This window comes from Copadichromis virginalis, linkage group LG16 (assembly GCF_057382275.1).
Source record: "Copadichromis virginalis isolate Kocher_CV1m ecotype Utaka linkage group LG16, C_Virginalis_male_GT1.1, whole genome shotgun sequence".
NCBI classification, from domain to species: domain Eukaryota; kingdom Metazoa; phylum Chordata; class Actinopteri; order Cichliformes; family Cichlidae; genus Copadichromis; species Copadichromis virginalis.
In genome coordinates this window covers 20,065,896-20,084,759 of record NC_140633.1, presented here as the reverse complement: position 1 = coordinate 20,084,759, position 18,864 = coordinate 20,065,896, and the positions used below count along the sequence as shown (strand labels likewise).

Here is an 18,864-nt window from a genome sequence, read left to right as displayed (position 1 = left end):
TAACACTAGACTAAAACTAGATATGAAAAAAAAAAGTTAACTAAAATAAAAAAAAGAGATATAGACTTTTGAAAATAATAAAACTAACTGAAATGAAATAAAATTATAGAGGAAAATAACCATTATTAAAAAATACATACCAAATATGTAAACGGTTTTAAGTGTCTAAAGCCAGTAGGAGGCAGTAATATTCCTGTAAGCTCAAGGATGCAAACTGTCGTATACCTCCAACAGCGAAGAAGAAAGGCAAACATGGCGACTTCCACGGGGCAAAATGGAAAGGCTGCTGGTACTTCGGATGCGGATCTCTTGCTTCACCCTGAGTTGTTGTCTCAGGACTTTATGAGGCTAGTTTTAAATGAGGTAAGTCGGTGTTTTAAAAGGAACTCTAGAAATGTGATTTGATGCGAGAATAAATGAAGAATGCGGAAATGTTAGCATGTAAGCTAACAAGCAGGACACCTCTCTGGTTACTGTTTAAGTACACTCAACTCAAGGCGCTGCTTGTGATTTTTAAAGTGGAGATATTTTTCTCTGAATCAGAAAAACGTGAGTACCAGAGACTGTGGGAGCAGGGACCAGCTCACAGAGCTCTACCTGCGGCATATCATCCCTCTGCCGCAGAGGACTTTACCCAACACCCGCTGGGGACGGAGGATGGAGAAGAGCCGAGGGAAGCAAACGCCGGTAGCTCACCGGTCAGACAAGTATGGGTCCACAGCTTCAGACATTTAGTACTTTCATGTGCAGTTTTAGGCTGTCTGCATATAGATAATTTGACTATGATGTTAGAATTTGGACCAAATAATTTGCCGAGTTCCATGAAAGGCGAAACGAATGTGTTATTACTGTAATTTCACTGATCAGTCAACAGACGTAACAACTCTGTGAAAGGCCCCAGGACAGATGCACTATATTGCTAAAAGTACTTGCTCATCTGGCTTCACACATATATGAACTTAAGTGACATCCCATTCTTATATCATTGGTTTTGATATGATGTTGGTGCACTTTTTTAAGCTTTAACAGTTTCTGTCCTGGTTGGAAGTCTTTCAGCAAGGTATAGGAATAAAATGCATGTAAAACAACATATTCAAAAGTTTGTAAAACAGAAACAATATCTTTCATCCATGGACTATATATCAGTATCTGGAAAACACATACAGACACAGTCCAGGTGTAAATGTGGCAAAACAAAAGAAAACTGTAGCCTGTAATGTAATGTAATGTTAAAATAAGATTAATGCATTTCAGAAACTGATTCATATGGTTTTTCAGCTCCAGCAGTGACCACAGTAGAAAGAGGCCTCTGATTGTGTACGATGGGAGCTCCTCTCACTCTGGCCCACTGAAAGTGAAGAAACCAGAGGGAAGTATAGTGTCAATAGGAAGCAACGACAGGTTAAAACCTCCACCAGCAGCAAATCTTTCCAACCCCATCCGCAAACTCTCAGGCAACACATCTTCCTCTCAATCCAGTCAGCGCAGCAGTGACACAAAAAACCTCAAACTAGAAGAAAATACGTCGGTAGGAACTTCTCTCCTCAGTTATTCATGCACAAAGAAAGTAATCCACAAGTGTTCATATTGTTTGTGTGTTTGGAGATATTCTAAAGAATCTGTAAGGACATTTATAATAAAAAAAATCATTTTATTCTTAAAAAAAGAAAAATATGCAGTTCATAATGCCTGTTTATGTTTTATCCTCCATCGTTTTAGGGGGCACTGAAGTCTCCGGAAGTGAAGAACAAGATCCAGCGTGTGACTTGGCCCTGATCTTTGGCCTCTTTTTCATACAGACCTGATGGGACCTCAAGGTCCGGCAGACAGACCACTCCTTTCCCTGTCCGTAACCTGTGGTTGTCCACTACCTTAGGTGTCCCATCACAATTTTCCCAACTCATTTATCCACAGAAAGAGGTGGAAACCCTTCAAGCTGTGGGTCAAAGCTGCTTAACTGTTGCCATTCAGTTATAAGAGCTTACAAACCGGGATGAAGTCACGAGCTTCCTTGATGTTTTCCAAAACCTCAAGTGCCCTTACCAGCATTAATCAGCAACTTGCATTAAGTCCCATCCAAAATGAGTGAGGTGAATTATTGCTCTTTTTATTCTGTTGCTGGTTTAGGTTAAAAGGCCCCGGGGTGATGAATGATGGCTTCGATGGCTGTGTGTTCAACTGGATGCTAAAGGATCTTATAACGTGATAACAATGGAAGTAAGCAAGAGGGAATGCAGACATGTTATGAAACAGATCTTTTTCTTCGGTGTATTGTAAATGAATATAGACAGATCATGGTGAGCATCACATTTTAGAAGTTGTGTGATCAGTGATTTTTATCATTTCTGTTATGAATTCAACTGAGATTTGCATTTGTCGAGCACTACATACGTTTTCCAGGATTTTGAAATGTCACTCTGGTGTGAGATTTTACATATGCTGCACATAACGATGGGATAAATAAAAACAATATTGAACTTTATTGTTAGTAGACCAGTAATTACTTGTTCATAAAAAGAGCATCGCAGAGAGGCTGAGTCTTTCAAAAGGACCACTTTTGTAAATACTGTTCCAAACATTTTGGGATGTTGTGCAAAAATGTAAATAAAAACAGAATGTGATGATTTGAAAATCTCATAAACCCATATTTTATTCACAACAACATATAGAAAACATATCACATGTTTGACCTGGCAGCGTGGCATTTTAAGAAGAAAATAAAGTCATTATGAATTTGATGGCCTTAACACATCTCAAAAAGTTGGGGCAGGGCCACATTTACCACTGTGTAGCATCACCTCTTCTTTTAACAGCAGTCCGTAAACATCTGGAAACTGAGGAGACCAGCTGCTGGACTTTTTGGGAGCGGACTTGTCCTGTTCGTGTCTGATCGAAGATTCTAGCTGTTCAACAGTCTTGGATCATCTTTGTTGTGTTTTTCGTTTTATGATGTGCCACATTTTCTGTTCTTGTTTTCATAACATCAAAAATGCAGACTTTTGAGCACATGGATGAAGCTGGATGGTCCCTCTCCTCTTTAATCCAGATGATATAGCATCCATGTTTTCCGCCCCCAGAAATTCAAATTTCAGCTCGTCTGACTGGAGAACAGTTTCCACTTTGTCTTGGCAGTTATAAATGAGCCTTGGCACAGAGATAACAGCTGTGTCTCTGGATCATTTTGACATATAGCTTCTTTTTTGTCTTTTTTTTAAGCCTTAACCTGCACTTGTGGATGCCACAGTGAACTGTGTTCACAGACAGTGATTTCTGGAAGTCTTCCTGAGCTTGTGCAGTGATCTGTGACAGAATCCTGCCTGTTTTCAGTGCAGTGCTGCCTGAGGGTGCGAAGATCACAGGCATCCAATACTGAGTTTTCACCTTATTGGTGTGCACAGAGATTCTCTGAATATTCTGCTGATATTATGTACTGAGATAACGAGAAACTCTTCTCAATTTTACATTTAAGACCATTACTCTAAAATAGATTGATGCAACAATTGTGAACACAATTCTTTGCAGAGTGGTGAACCTGTGCACAGCTTTACTTCTGAGAAGTTCTGCCTCTCTAAGATGCTCCTTTTTTTAATATCAGCTCATGTCACGATCTGTTACCAATTAACCTAATTAGCTGCAAACTAGTTCCAGTTGTATTTTTTAGTATGAGCTATTTTTCCAGCCATTTGTTGCCCCATCACATGTCGCTGCCATTAAATTTGAATTAAGCAAGTATTTTTTATGAAATAATAGAATGTCTCAGTTTAAACATTTGATGTTTTCTATGTTTCATTGTGAATAAATTATGGTTTAATTAAATTTCATAAAATTTGCAAATCGTTTCAGTCTGTTTTTATATTTTTTGGAATTGGGGGTTTTGTTTTTTGTTTTTTTTTTATCTAAGGATAATCTTCTCTTTATGAACAAATTAACACAAATTATTTAAACCAAAAATACAAGTTAAACAACACTATGCAAAGTTAAAAAAAAAAAAAAACAAGTAAGAAACAATGGATTAAAGTGAAATGAAATGCTCTCCTGTGACAAGAAAAATGTAAATTTGCAGTCATAAGGTATTTGAAAATCGTGTGGTAGGGGGACGGCCTGGCTTACTGACACCAAGAGCAAAGGCAGCAACTGTGCTGGCATAGGCTTACGTTAGTGAACATAGACTGAGCAACATCTGTAAAGGCATCAATAATGCTAAACAATACAGCATCACATACTTACACCCAGAAGACTTTTCTGTGCAGACCTCTTGCGTATTTTAGCCAACATTGCTAAGCCAACAGTGTAGCTTAGTAGGAAAAACATCCAAAAATCTGACCAAAGAAGCCCTGAAATCTCAACCCAAGCAAGACTTTGAGAACTACAAGAATTTACCTCCTCATTTTCCAAACACTTACCTGTGATGAGCAACACAGTGTTAAACATACCACTTAAAAACACAACAACCTGTTTTTCAATCGTTGATATGTCTTGCAAATTGTATTAACATTTTACAGTTTTCCAACTTTTCAGAAACTGGGTTGCAATTGAATACCAGTTTTTAATAATTCAGACACATAAAACGAGCTTGGGCAAAACCAAGAATGCAGAACTTTTGAAGCCTATTTACTGGAGAAAAGGAGAATTGACTTTGCAGTTACTGATGCGGAGTTCATTAAAACACACCGGAAAATGTGCTTTGAATCAGTGTTTGTACAAAAGTGTCATAAAAAAATGAATTATATAAAATTAAAAAAAAAAGGATGTTCATTGATTTAATTATGTAAGAAATTTTACGGGCTTTATGTGTCATGTTTGACATGGTGTTCAACTGGACATTAGAGTAAAACTGAATGAAACGATAAAAATCTTCCACCGAGCAATCTGTAGTGCTTTTCTAGAACATTTTTAATCTTTTCTTTTTGTAAGTTACCAATAAAAACATTTTGACTTTGCCATTTTTAATCTCTTTTGATTTTTTTTGTTTTGTTTTTGTGTTTTGTTTAGAAATCCTGAAATCATCTTATTTCATGCAGAATTTATTTATTTATATTTTTCATCTTTCATGCAATGTATTCATATTTATTCCTTTATATGAATAAATATGCATTTTTAATATTTAAGTGGTTAAACGTCACAAAAACTCTAATTACATGCACAAAGCAGTAATTACTATTATTAAGCTGATAGTGTGCAGTAAAATTGTAGATTTTCCTCAGAATCCTTACTTCAGTATCTACTTGGAAACATTTTCTCTTCATGAGCACAATACAGCAGATTCATGCCTACATTTATTGATTAGTAATTACTTTTTCTTTCCTCAAATAGTGAACATTTAACTTAAATGAACTCTCTTATCTCAAAGAACACTGTTAGTAGCTTGTATTTCATGTACATTCATAGTATTGCTTTGTAGTAACGATGTTATAGATGTCATGCACTGTGCTCAAATAGAATTTATCAACTCTGCATCGTTCCCTGATCATAACGTGGTCATCCCGTCAGATGTAACGGTCATCACTCGGGCTGAATTAGATGTCTTTGCCGCACTCTGGGCACAGGATATCGTCGCGTTCGGTGAGAAATCCACGGCCGACCAGGGACACGGAGCACTTCTTACAGTTGAAGCAGTCATTGTGCCACTGACGCTCCTCAAAGGAGATATACTTGCTGCCCCCAAGACCTAAGAATATCAAATTGAAGTCAATACATCTGACAAACCTGTTATAAATGAGCCTTATTAGATTCAGTTGACCCAGTGATTAAAGATTACCGCTAATGGGGGTGGTGCACGAGGCACACTTCTTAGCATAAAGGTTGCAGAAGCAGTTGAGGCAGTAGGCAAAGTCGTCTCTGGAGGTAAACCTCTGTCCAGACAGCTGCTGCTTGCAGCTAGTGCAAAGGAAGCAGTCCTTGTGCCAGGGCTGGTCACGGTAGGTCACCCCGCCAGTGGTGATGGGCTATTTAGAGGGAACTGGGTTACTGCCACACTTTAGTGCTGTTACACATGCAACAATAACATGTAGTGTGAAAATGGAGACTGAAAATAGAGAGCTACTTTGAAAGTACATTTTACTCGATATCATTGTATGTAGCAGTGGATGTGCTACCTTCTTGCAGTGCACACAATGCATGGCAAACTGCTTCTCATAGCAGGGCACACAGAAGTTCTGGTTGTCCTTGGGGATGAAGCTCTTGGTGCCAATAGGCTGCTGGCATCGCTTGCAGGTGAAACAGGTCTCGTGCCAGCTGTTCCCCTTGTGCTCCATCTTCCTGGAGCCTTCAGAAAATAGTAAGTTTACAACTAATGATTAAATTCAATTTTGGGTCAACATAGTATACATGTTCTAGTACTCCAAAGGCCCAACAAGGTATGGTTTTATTCTATAGTATGTGCCGCATGTCGCTCCATACCAATCACTGCTCAGGTTGAAGTGTATAGGAATAGGTTACAAATACTTAGTAATTAGTTGTTACTTTATTTGTACCTATTAAAGTGAAAAGAAAGCAGGTTTCTGTAAATGTACTGACAAAATTAATGTGTTTATACCCTATATTATTATAACTGTACTACAGCAATGTGGGCAAACAGGACTAATGGGCATGTATCGTGCCCAGCTAATCAAATGAAAAAAGAGGAAACCTTCTTGTTCATCCACTGGGAAAATAACACAAACAATATCAGTACTGTTTCAAACTTCTCAATCTAGTTCTATTACTTGGTTTAATTCAATTTTAGCTTTAGTTAAGTTACTCCCCATTATCCTTATTTTTGCAGAGATCCTGAACTGAACAGGCAACCTTCAGACCTCTGAGGTGCTTTCCCACCCTCCGGGCTACAGCTCTGTTTTTCCAGCATAGAAAGTCAGCTATAACTCAGCCTACAATAGTGGATTTTATTCTCATTACAACTTTCATATAATATAATCTGCACCAACCAGTCTATATAGTGAGACAGAAGACTTTTTATTTATGCAATGATCCAATTTAAAATTGAGTGACAAATTAAGGTTTTAATTTTTCTAGCTACTCTGCTGATCTATTTCAGTTTTCTTCCTACCTGGCATGATGGTTTTCTTGCACTCATGGCACTTGGAGGAATACTCGTTGGAGTAGCACTCGGTGCAAAGGAGCTGCTCGTCCTTGGTAGAGAAGGGCTTGTCCACCAGGGAGCGCTTGCACTGGAAGCACTTAAAGCATTCCTCATGCCAGTGACGGTCCTTGTAGGAAAGATCCTGCAGAAAGAGCAGTACTCTTGTTCTTGTTCTCTACTTGTTCTTGTATCTATGCATTTCTTCATTTTATATCTCTTACCCTGGTGTTACAGCCAATAGGCTTCTTGCACTCCTCACAGGTGTTGGAGTACAGGCTTTCATAACATTTCACACAGTAGGGATTTTCCTCTCGCAGAACATACTTCTTCCCAAACAGGGACTCTTTGCAGTAGTGGCAGTCGTAGCGTTCTGTCATTTTGACCTAGCACTGCTCAGCTGAGAGAGAAAGAAGCAAAAGAGCCTAAGGGTAATATTATGTATACAGGATATGAACGCTTATATTAAGTACCATAGAAACTTTTGCCATTTTGCTTCCCTGCTCCAATTAATCCTTGGAGCGATGCTGGCAATCATCAGAGAGCCATTTCTTAGAAATCAAACTTCAAACTAATGGCGTTTTCTAGGACGCATTAGTAGACCTGTCACGTTACAAGTTGGGGAGTTTTCCATGCATTTCCCTCTTTCATCTTCCTCTCCCATCTCTCAGACGTCCTTCATTTTGTGACAGATGAGAAGGTGAGCGATGAGGCGGATATAAATAACTCCTATCAGTCCTGCTTAGAGACAGTCAACTTTTACCCCGTTGCATACCAACACACACTACGCCACTATACGCCGACCCATTTATCACCTCACCTCCAGCTGTCAGCGCCAGATCACAGTATCCCTTGTCACTGTGTGTGCGCGTCCGTGCATAAGTGGGTTTAAACGACACTCGTAATAATGACTGTTCACAATCTGCAGCTGTTTGTGGTCTGCCTGTTGAGCTCTTGGCTATCCCACCTGTGCCTATATCGCTACTCTTGGTTAAACGAGGATAACATAAGCGATTTATTTGAGTATTTCTTTGTGGGTAAAAGAGAAGATGCAGGGCAAAAAAAAAAAAGGGTTGATGAAGTTCCATTCTCCAAGACAGAATTAAATACTACCCAAGCTCTCACCAAATAAAGCAGATCAAGACGAAAAAACCCTGCAAAAATCCCCTCCAGAAACCCCAAGCTTAAATTCATATTTCTGGTTTGAATTGAGCTGCTCTCTGCTGTCATCCCTATAATCTTATTGTTCTTCCCTGTGATCTATATTTGATCACCGTAGATTCCCACCTAAGTGGTCCGTGAGTGATTTGCGATGCTCCCCACACTCAAAAGGTTAGTTTCTTTTATCTTGCTGAAGCTGAGACGTTTAATCTGCCCGTCCTTTCTGCTCTAAGCATTCTCAGCGCCCTCCCACATTCCCTCATTGTTTATCACTCCCACCATGACTCACCTAGCTTATATAAGGATTTATCTGACTCCTAAAAATAAAAAAAGGCTAATCTGAACTGCCGCAAATAAAAGCTCCAGCCATTCAGACATGCCATGCAGCTGTTTCCCAGCTTCTGGGGTCTCTTTGATGCTCCCCATCTGGGAGTCAACCTGAGCTACAGACAGTTTACAGAAAAGTGAACTATTAAAAGGTTCTTGTGTTTAAACATGGTGTCTTGTAGAGAACTGCTTATTTTACAGTATTTTAATAAGATCTCTGCATGTATGGCATTATCTGCATGCACTGGAACATTTATATTTAGGTCTAAGAACGTTTAGTTAGAGTGAAACTGCAAAAAGGAATTGTGCGATCGCATCATAACGCCAAAAAAGATGCAGAAAAGCTTAAAATCGCAGCCTTTTACTCATCTTTACAGATGCTAGCCCACTTTAGTGTTCTACTCTCCTGACCTAACAGTCCTGAAGGATATCCTTTTCAGTCACATAGCAACCTTCTAAGTGTTACACAGAATTAAACATTAATTGATCTTAACTTGATCTAATCTGATTTGCTGATCCCCCTTCAGGCAAACCTAATTAAAAAATCTGAACCCCGCATCAATCATTTGTATTTCTATGAGAGAGAGCACAGTTTTTGTACAGTTTAGAAAAAGTGTGATCTAAAAACACCAAAATACTGTAAAGCCATAAAAAGCAACAGAAGTTATTAGGAAGTGGCTGGTTTTATAGTAGTAAAGTTAGGTTTACGTTTTGAAGAGAAGGGAGCAGAAAAGGTTCAAGATAACTAGCCTACCCATCACTGGATGATTTAAGGAAGAGCTTTTTACTAAATAAGGAATCCAGTCTGCATGAAACAGGCCGAAAGGAAAGTGAGGTGATGGAAGAGGTAGTTAAATAGTGACAATGCTCTGCAGGTGGAAGAAGGGAGAACACGAGAAGGTGGGTGGGGAGGCAGATAGGAGGATGCCAGTGTGGTGGAGAATGGAAGACATGGTGAATGAAAACCAGTGAGGAGAATGGATAGGCGGAAGAATGGACAAGTGAATACATGGAGAGTGGAGCAGTTGAACAGAGTTGGTTCTTACCTTCCTGTCTGAGGAGTGTGTGCCTGTGTGGAGTCTGTGGCAGACTGAAGGAGCAGGCTCTGGGTGAGCTGTACTTACTCCTGATTGCTTTACTCCACCCAACAGGGGCTAATTGAAAATGGGGGAGGGATGATAGATGTGGGGGGAGGGGGGTTACAAGGGGGCAGGGATTCTTTTTTGAGATGATCTATAAATACAGCAGAGCTTCACAGAGATAAACCCGAGGCCCCATTTCACTCGCTCATTTTGTCCCCAGCTCAACCATGTGGCCTTTTAAGGTCACTCAGAAGTTGTTCACTCGCTCACATCCTCTCCGTGTGATTCACGTGTTCATTCACTCGTGCTTCACTCTCTTCTTTCATTATTTTTGCTTCTCCCCAGAACAGTCGTATCATATCATTCCTCCCTTTTCCACTCCTTGGAGAGAGTTATTCATCTTTCCTTGCTATTGTTTGTTTTCTTTCTGTCGCAGTTATCCATCATTACCACAACATTGCACTCTAATGCATATGCATATTATTGAGTAATGACACAATATTCCTGCAGCCTTCTATATATGATAGAAAAGATGCCAAGAGTCAAATGTTCAAGATTTTTGTCCTGTGAGATTTGTTGCTACTCAAATGTCTCATCTGTTCCTGCCTCCCCATATTTCCCCTCACAGGGGGACTCCACATTCATTCCCAGCCCTCCCATTTGTTGGCTACAATATCCAGACTTGCTAATGACAGACACCCACTTGTTTTCTTAGAAAATTTTAGCACTATTTTCTGATGCTCTCTAATCCACACCGCGGCCCCCTCCGTCACCCCCACCCGCACCCCCAGGCGCTTCCCCACTCTTTCTTCTGTCATTCGACGTCTCCCTTTCTCTCTGAGGCAGGTTTTCCTGACCCTGTGGTCCCTGGACACTCTCCAGTGAGAAAATGCGTCAGCAATGCTCCACTAAGATTCTAGTGTTCTATTTGTAGCACGGCATAAAGAGTTTGGTGCTTAACAAAGTGTTAAATCAGTTTATGAGGGTGTTGTCTCTATGGTTTTAGCCACCATGTTTATCACAGTTGGGTTCAGCCATATCGCTGGCTATCCCATCACTTCAGTTAACAGGGATTTGTCTCATGAGATAATCTTTTAAAACAATATTGATTTGCTGTAATGACTTTGTGCAAAACCTGTCCTTTGCACCACCAGGGGGATGACATTGTGGTTATGTCAACAACAATTTGAGAGTTTCCCATTAAATTTAGCACTCATGTAAGTCATGTGATTCATTAATTTTTCATTGAAATCATCCTCACCACTTCTGACTCAGTCATCAGTACTTTTACTTTAGTGCTGACCAGTGACTGGTAGATTTTAGAAAGTATTAATACTAAGGTGAAACAGTTTGTGTCTTAGCTTTAGGATCAGGAGATAGAGCGGGTTGTTTACATCTGATGCATCCAACAGAGTGTTTGTGTGTGTTTGTGAACAATCGGTTAAAAGTGCTTAAGCATGAATGAATAGGTGAACTTGGTGAACCAAGTTTGTAGGAAAAAAGCTGTTTGAGTGCTCAAATTGATTAGAAAACAAGTACATTTAGCATTTAGCTTAAAGTTTGGAAGCAAATCCCAATTTCTTGTAGCTGTGGCAACCAGTTCAACTGGGATATAAACAACAGCCTGGTTTATATCACTTTTTGCCTTTTTACTACTTATAGAAATTGATCAGCCATACTAATTCAATCACTCACAGGTGACCTGACGTGATCACGTTGGTTAGCAGCTGCCTAGCAATGGGCTAAAATGACCTGTTTTTAACCTTTGTGCACCTACAGCACCTTAAAAAAGTCATTTTCATGACACCAACATTTTATCAATATTTTAATAATTAAATAAAGATTTTACATCCCCAGCAACCTGCTAGCAACAGGCTAAAAATGACCAATTTTTATACAAACAGGAATCCCTCTAGCATAGAAGTCAAACATTTGCAAACATAGCACCCCCCACCTACTTCATGGTGGTAGCTAACCCTAATCCCAGTGTCCTCCCCCAGTGTAAAAGTGCATCCTGCCACACCCTGAAAACTGTTTAAGAACAGCTTCAGTAACACAACAAGGAATTGAGCCTCCAAACCTATTAAATGCAGATTAATCATTTAATAAGAACGATGGCTCTGATGCATCCTGAGAGCTCTAACCTGAGTTTACATGTTTTAGATATGCTTGTGGAAATTGCTGTCTCTCCCACCAATTATTTAAAATTTTAGCAGTAATTTTTCAGACTTCTTTCGACTGTAGTAAACAGCAGCAGTGTTTTATGTATGCCAGACATGTTTGAAATGGGAAGCAGAGACAAACAGGAGGTTATGTTATTTGGACTAGTACTGTTAAATTGAAGTCAGAAGGCAGTTTGTCAGACAGAAGATCATATTGTACTACACTGGAAGAAAGACTGGGAAAAATTGGATTATTGTCACTGTAATAAACATGTGGCATCTTTTTATTTGTTTATTTTTTTTTTTAAAAGGTGGTGTTTGAGGGAACTAAAGGGATTTAACCATGAAATATGAGCATAACTAAAAATGATATGTTCTTTGCTGCTCGTGTGTAAATTAAACTGATTCTACTTTATAATGCTTTAGTATTCAGGCATGGAAAACAATCAATTCAGTTCAGTTCACTTAATTGGAGACATGAGGTCCAGTTAAACATATAACTGTGCATATAATAAATATGACCAGTTGAAAGGATGCCCAAGACTGCCCTAACGTGCCCTCAGTATTTGCTCCTTCTTCCCAGCATTTAGCTGAAACCTCCCTCTCTCTGCACTCTCTGGACTGAGGCCTCCACCTCAGCTGCTGAGGCCAAGGGGATAAAGGTGCAGCTGTCTGGGCACAGCAAGGCTATCATGATGGTAAAGCCTGGTACTTACTTCTGCTGCAAATACAGCCATGTGGAAAGGTCAAACCAGGCACTCCCCATCGTCACTAGTGGACTGTTAATCATTAGTGCCAGAGCAACCAACTGGACTGGAATTTCTCTGGGTCATCCAAGATCCAATATGATCCTTTGGAAGAACTTCACTGCACTCCCTGTCAAACTTCATGAAATGGATCCCAGCAACTGACTTTAAAGTAGCGTCACAACGAAGGTCTCAGATGGGCAGTTAGAACTGATAAAGACGGATGGATTCATTTTGGGCTCCCGCTGTGGGAATAGGGTAGCAACTGTTTGCTTAAGATGATGATAGTGTTCATTTGATTTTAGATGACAAGTGTGATAAAGTCGACCAATTGGCTTAGTTTAGCATGAAGGCAGGAAACGGAGGACACAATGAGCTTATGGATAGTCTGAGAATGCAAACAAATCCACCGCTAAAGCTGACTTATTAACTCATTTTATCTCATTAGAGACACCAAACTAAGTGTGAAACACATTTAATCAAGTCCTCCATCCTAAATATCCCAACAATCTGATATGAACCATAGGAGCAAACTAGCGCAAGAGATGTGTCAGATGTAAACACTTAATTCTTGCATAGATATTAGAAAAGAAAGTCTTCTTTTGTTCAGTTTTTTATTAACCCATTAATCACTCCAACATCTGCAGTACACAGACATAACATCTATAACAGCCTCTTTTCCTTTGCTCTACAGTTAACATAGTCACTAGTTGTGCAATCTTTTTTGTACCATCATAAACGTTAACTTTTAACATACTAACTGAGTCCTGTAGAGTCTGAGATGTCGCTCTTGTGTAGAGTTTCTTTCAGCATTGCACAGTCTGACCTTGGGGTGAATTTATTGTGATGTCCACTCCTGGGAAGATTGGCAGCTCTCTTGAATGTTTCCCAGCTTCTCACTCTTGAACGTTGGACTTCAAAATGTTTTGAAATGGCCTTAAAACTCTTCCCAGATTGATGGGCACATGGCATTGTGTTAATGGCCACATGAATGCTAACAAAACTTCTGCTTTTACAGAGGAGCTCACGTCCTGATGACCAGTAATTCAAGTGAATTTGATTATCAGCACCTAGCTGCTATTTTTGCCCCTCTTAAGGAGGGAAACAGGAAGAACTTATTTATTTACTGTACATACTGCAGTATTTATTGTTTATCTGAGGTTGCATTATTTGTACCACCTGGTCCTGCAAAGGATATTTATTTATTATTATTTATTTTTTTAAACTTTGTAATTCTCTCCTATTGCTAAATACCAGAATAAGTGCACAATAACAGATAATAATAGACAATAATCGAATTGTCAAAAGCACACCGTTTTGGCTGAATAGGTACTTTGTATCTTGTATTCTAAGAATAAGGTCTAAGTGCATAATGATGGTCAAATGACAGCATGGGTGGGGTTTTTTTGTTTGTTTTTTTCTACAAAAGTAAACTAAATTAGGTAAACAAAATTAGGTGAAGAATTTATTCTTATTGTTTTTAAGTGAAAAACAGGATTAATGCTCACATGAGGCACAATCACTGTTATCGCAGTATACAGTGGGGCAAAAAAGTATTTAGTCAGCCACTGATTGTCATCATTTTAAGTGGGGGAACTTGCACAGAGGTCAGTAATTTGCACCAGAGGTACACTTCAACTGTGAGAGACAGAATGTGAAAAAAAAAAAAAAAAAAAAAAAAAAAAAAAAAAAATCCATGAATCCACATGGTAGGATTTGTAAAGAATTTATTCGTAAATCAGGGTGGAAAATAAGTATTTGGTCAATAACAAAAATACAACTCAATACTTTGTAACATAACCTTTGTTGGCAATAACAGAGGTCAAATGTTTACTATAGGTCTTTACCAGGTTTGCACACACAGTAGCTGGTATTTTGGCCCATTCCTCCATGCAGATCTTCTCGAGAGCAGTGATGTTTTGGGGCTGTCGCCGAGCAACACGGACTTTCAACTCCCGCCACAGATTTTCTATGGGGTTGAGGTCTGGAGACTGGCTAGGCCACTCCAGGACTTTCAAATGCTTCTTACGGAGCCACTCCTTTGTTGCCCGGGCGGTGTGTTTTGGATCATTGTCATGTTGGAAGATCCAGCCTCGTTTCATCTTCAAAGTTCTCACTGATGGAAGGAGGTTTTGGCTCAAAATCTCACGATACATGGCCCCATTCATTCTGTCCTTAACACGGATCAGTCGTCCTGTCCCCTTGGCAGAAAAACAGCCCCATAGCATGATGTTTCCACCCCCATGCTTCACAGTAGGTATGGTGTTCTTGGGATGCAACTCAGTATTCTTTGTCCTCCAAACACGACGAGTTGAGACCAAAAAGTTCTACTTTGGTTTCATCTGACCACATGACATTCTCCCAATCCTCTGCTGTATCATCCATGTGCTCTCTGGCAAACTTCAGACGGGCCTGGACATGCACTGGCTTCAGCAGCGGAACACGTCTGGCACTGCGGGATTTGATTCCCTGCCGTTGTAGTGTGTTACTGATGGTGACCTTTGTTACTTTGGTCCCAGCTCTCTGCAGGTCATTCACCAGGTCCCCCCGTGTGGTTCTGGGATCTTTGCTCACCGTTCTCATGATCATTTTGACCCCACGGGATGAGATCTTGCGTGGAGCCCCAGTTGAGATTATCAGTGGTCTTGTATGTCTTCCATTTTCTGATGATTGCTCCCACAGTTGATTTTTTCACACCAAGCTGCTTGCCTATTGTAGATTCACTCTTCCCAGTCTGGTGCAGGTCTACAATACTTTTCCTGGTGTCCTTCGAAAGCTCTTTGGTCTTGGCCATGGCGGAGTTTGGAGTCTGACTGTTTGAGGCTGTGGACAGGTGTCTTTTATACAGATGATGAGTTCAAACAGGTGCCATTCATACAGGTAACGAGTGGGGGACAGAAGAGCTTCTTACAGAAGACGTTACAGGTCTGTGAGAGCCAGAGATTTTCCTTGTTTGAGGTGACCAAATACTTATTTTCCACCCTGATTTACGAATAAATTCTTTACAAATCCTACCATGTGGATTCATGGATATTTTTTTTTCACATTCTGTCTCTCACAGTTGAAGTGTACCTCTGGTGCAAATTACTGACCTCTGTCATCATTTTAAGTGGGGGAACTTGCACAATCGGTGGCTGACTAAATACTTTTTTGCCCCACTGTATATATGTCAGGGACCAAGCAGTAAAGCATAAAGGACACCGGTGGTTTTAATTAAAAAAAACGGGTTTTATTGACCCAAAAATATGAAAATATATTTAACAAAGCCAAAACTTAAACAGGCAGACCAATAAAAGAGGTCAACTCAACAGACTAAACTCAAGATAATACCGTATTTCCCGGACTACAAAGCGCACCTGAATATTAGCCGCACAAGCTAAAATCAGGGGAAAATCCTGTTTTGTACATACATTAGCCGCACCTGACTAAAAGCCGCAGGTGTTTCAATGTTGACTTATCATATGTAAGAGAATATGCACAAAGCAAATTGTCAGGAAAGAGATGGCTGTTTGGAGACACATCACTTTTATTAATATTTTGAAAAATAAGTTATGGGTACATATTTGCACAACTTTTTAGGTATATGTACAAGTAGCGGTAATTACAAGTACGAAACATGTGCTGTGCTTCATAAACGAGTAACAAATGTAGTACATAACAATAACCTACAGCACACCAGAAAAATAGATTCAGACTACCTTTTAGGCTCAGGTGGATGGATGGATGTTTTCACACTTTTCCACGCTGTCAGATTCCACCGGTGGAGTTGAGCATAACTTGCTTTTCGCAAGTTTATTGCTGCACACCATCCACGACTCCCGCTGAACGCGTAGCGCTACTTTGAAGTTTGTTTTTCGTGCTACTTGTACGGCACTATGTTGCCTGGCGGATGGACATGTGACCAACATACCACTCTTGAACACCGATACTGTGTGTCTGATCACATGCCCTTCCGCCAGGCAACGTAGTGCCGTACAACAGCGGAACAAACAAAACAAATCGTCTTACGATATCACAAAAATCAGGGACAATCCATAGAAAAGCCGCACCTGACTAAAAGCCGCAGGGTTCAAAGCTTGTGGAAAAAGTAGCGGCTTATAGCCCGACAATTACGGTAATTAACAAAACCTCAAACAAACATATGGTAAACTGACCTGCTGAAATGACACACAGGGGGACTTAAATACTGGTTTAGCTAAACCAAATGACACACACGGGGGAAAACAAGATGGCTGCCATATAACCAACTAATACAAAACATTTAAACAAACATGAAACACCCCCCAGGCAATGAAGCATGTGGTGCAATCCAATTAGGCTGTCAGCAGTACTTCAGGTCTCCCAGCCCTTTGCCACACCTTTTGCCAGACAGGAGGAGACACCAACCCCCAGGTAACTCAAACAAAGAAAGATGTATTAATATAACATAAAACAGAACTTTGACCTTGCAAGGTTAATATGTGTGCACGCCATATAAACATTGGAAGGTGTGATGGAAAAATGAATACATTTAATAAAGAAACGATATTGAACAATAAATAGAATATTTTAAAGTAGTGACTGTAAATTAAACTAAAGTGAATCAACGGGTGATGAGGTGTGGAGCTTACCATGTGTGGCATGCCATCACACACCTCCCCTCTTCAGAGCTCTCGCTGGAACAGCGAGAGAGATAGTCAGCAGTAAGGTTCTCCTTGCCTGGTACGTGGTGGACAGTGAATCGGAATGGCTGTAAGGCCAGGTACCAGCGGGTAATTCGCCCATTTGTGTCCTTCATCTGCTCAAGCCACTGTAGTGCTTTGTGATCAGTTTCCAAGGTGAAGTCTCTTCCCAGTAGATAGTAGCGGAAGGAGTCCAGGGCCCACTTGATCGCTAAGGTCTCCTTCTCTACTGTGGAATACCGAACTTCCCGTGGAAACAGTTTCCGGCTGATGTAAGCCACTGGATGGCGGCCTTCCATGGTTTCCTGAAGGAGGACAGCTCCCAGGCCCCGATCTGAAGCATCAGTCTGTAATATGAATGGTTCATCAAAGTTGGGACTGTACAAAACCGGTTGCTTACTTAGTGACTGTTGTATGTCATGAAACGCTGCCACTGCCTCCTCTGTCCACTGGATGTAATTGGGGGAACGTGATCCCGTCAGGTCTGTGAGCAGAGCTGCCCTGTTGGAGAACTGAGGGATGAAACGACGGTAGAAACCTGCCATGCCCAAAAAGGATCTCAGCTGCTTCCTTGTTTGGGGCAGGGGGGATGATTCCATGGCCTCGATTTTGCTGACTTGTGGCCTGATAACCCCCTTGCCGATGACATGGCCCAGGTATTCTGTCTCAGCAGCGGCGAAAACACACTTTGACGGATTCACCGTCAACCCAGCTGAGTGCAGGTGGTCCAGAACAGTTCGCAGGTGTTCCACATGCTCCTCCCAGGTGTTGCTGTGGATAACAATATCATCCAAGTAAGCAGCAGCAAAGTCAGAGCAGTCATGTAATACCTGATCCATCAGCCGTTGGAAAGTTGCTGGAGCTCCATGTAGTCCAAATGGCAAGACTGTAAATTGGAAAAGCCCCCATGGTGTTCTGAATGCTGTGAACTCTCTGGACCGTTGAGTGAGTGGGACCTGCCAGTAACCCTTACACAGATCTATTGTGGTCAGGTACCTTGCTTTTCCCAGACGTTCAAGTAGATCATCAATTCTTGGTGTCGGGTAGGAGTCAAACATGGATATGGAGTTCAGGTACCTGAAATCAATGCAGAACCTCATACTCTCATCCTTTTTGGGTACCAAGACCACAGGGTTGCACCATTCACTCTTAGATCTTTCAATGATCCCTAGAGATAGCATCAAATCGATTTCCTTCTTCAATGAAGGCAGCAGACGTTCTGGGATCCTGTAACTTAATCGTCTCACAGAGGCACCTTCTCGTACCACAATATCATGTTCGACAATGTCAGTTCTCCCTGGATTCTCTTGAAAGACTGCTGATTTACACATTTCTCTCACCTGCTGCTGCTTGTCCTCTGGGAGATGGCTGAGATCATAATCTAGAGAGCCAGCAGGTGGTAGATATTGCTCATCTGCTTCATCTTCTTCAGGCACTCGCCGTATGAGCATTGCATCCGCCTTGTGTTCAATACGCTCCACCCACTCCTTCAGAAGGTTTATATGCAAGACCTTGCTGGAGCGCAACTGCCCTGGGGTGGACACCTCATATGTGGTGGGTCCCAGCTTCCTCATGACTTCAAATGGCCCCTGCCACTTTGCCAACAATTTGTTGTTGTCACTGGGGAGGAGCACGAGCACCTTTTGTCCT

At 40.8% G+C, this 18,864-nt stretch overlaps 2 protein-coding genes across 3 annotated transcripts; one reads left to right on the top strand and one right to left on the bottom strand.

Moving 5' to 3' along the window:
- Window positions 1-215: 215 nt before the first annotated feature.
- tslig2 (tRNA splicing ligase complex subunit 2) lies at window positions 216-2,477 on the top strand. The gene is made up of 4 exons (XM_085433640.1): window positions 216-363; window positions 544-707; window positions 1,279-1,528; window positions 1,720-2,477. Exons 1-4 carry the CDS (start codon window positions 253-255, stop codon window positions 1,774-1,776), a joined length of 582 nt encoding a protein of 193 aa, XP_085289766.1. The 5' UTR covers window positions 216-252; the 3' UTR covers window positions 1,777-2,477.
- Window positions 2,478-4,870: 2,393 nt separating this feature from the next.
- Window positions 4,871-9,664, bottom strand: LOC146690627 (four and a half LIM domains protein 2). 2 transcript variants are annotated; one of them, XM_085433637.1, is made up of 6 exons: window positions 9,610-9,664; window positions 7,300-7,475; window positions 7,046-7,220; window positions 6,096-6,265; window positions 5,759-5,945; window positions 4,871-5,668 (listed from the first exon to the last, which is right to left on the bottom strand). In XM_085433637.1, the coding sequence occupies exons 2-6, from the start codon at window positions 7,453-7,455 to the stop codon at window positions 5,517-5,519; spliced, it is 840 nt and encodes a 279-aa protein (XP_085289763.1). In that variant the 5' UTR covers window positions 7,456-7,475; window positions 9,610-9,664; the 3' UTR covers window positions 4,871-5,516. The 2 variants fall into 2 exon arrangements, with proteins under 2 accessions (XP_085289763.1, XP_085289764.1); XM_085433638.1 differs by lacking the exon at window positions 9,610-9,664 and adding an exon at window positions 8,363-8,421.
- Window positions 9,665-18,864: the final 9,200 nt, after the last annotated feature.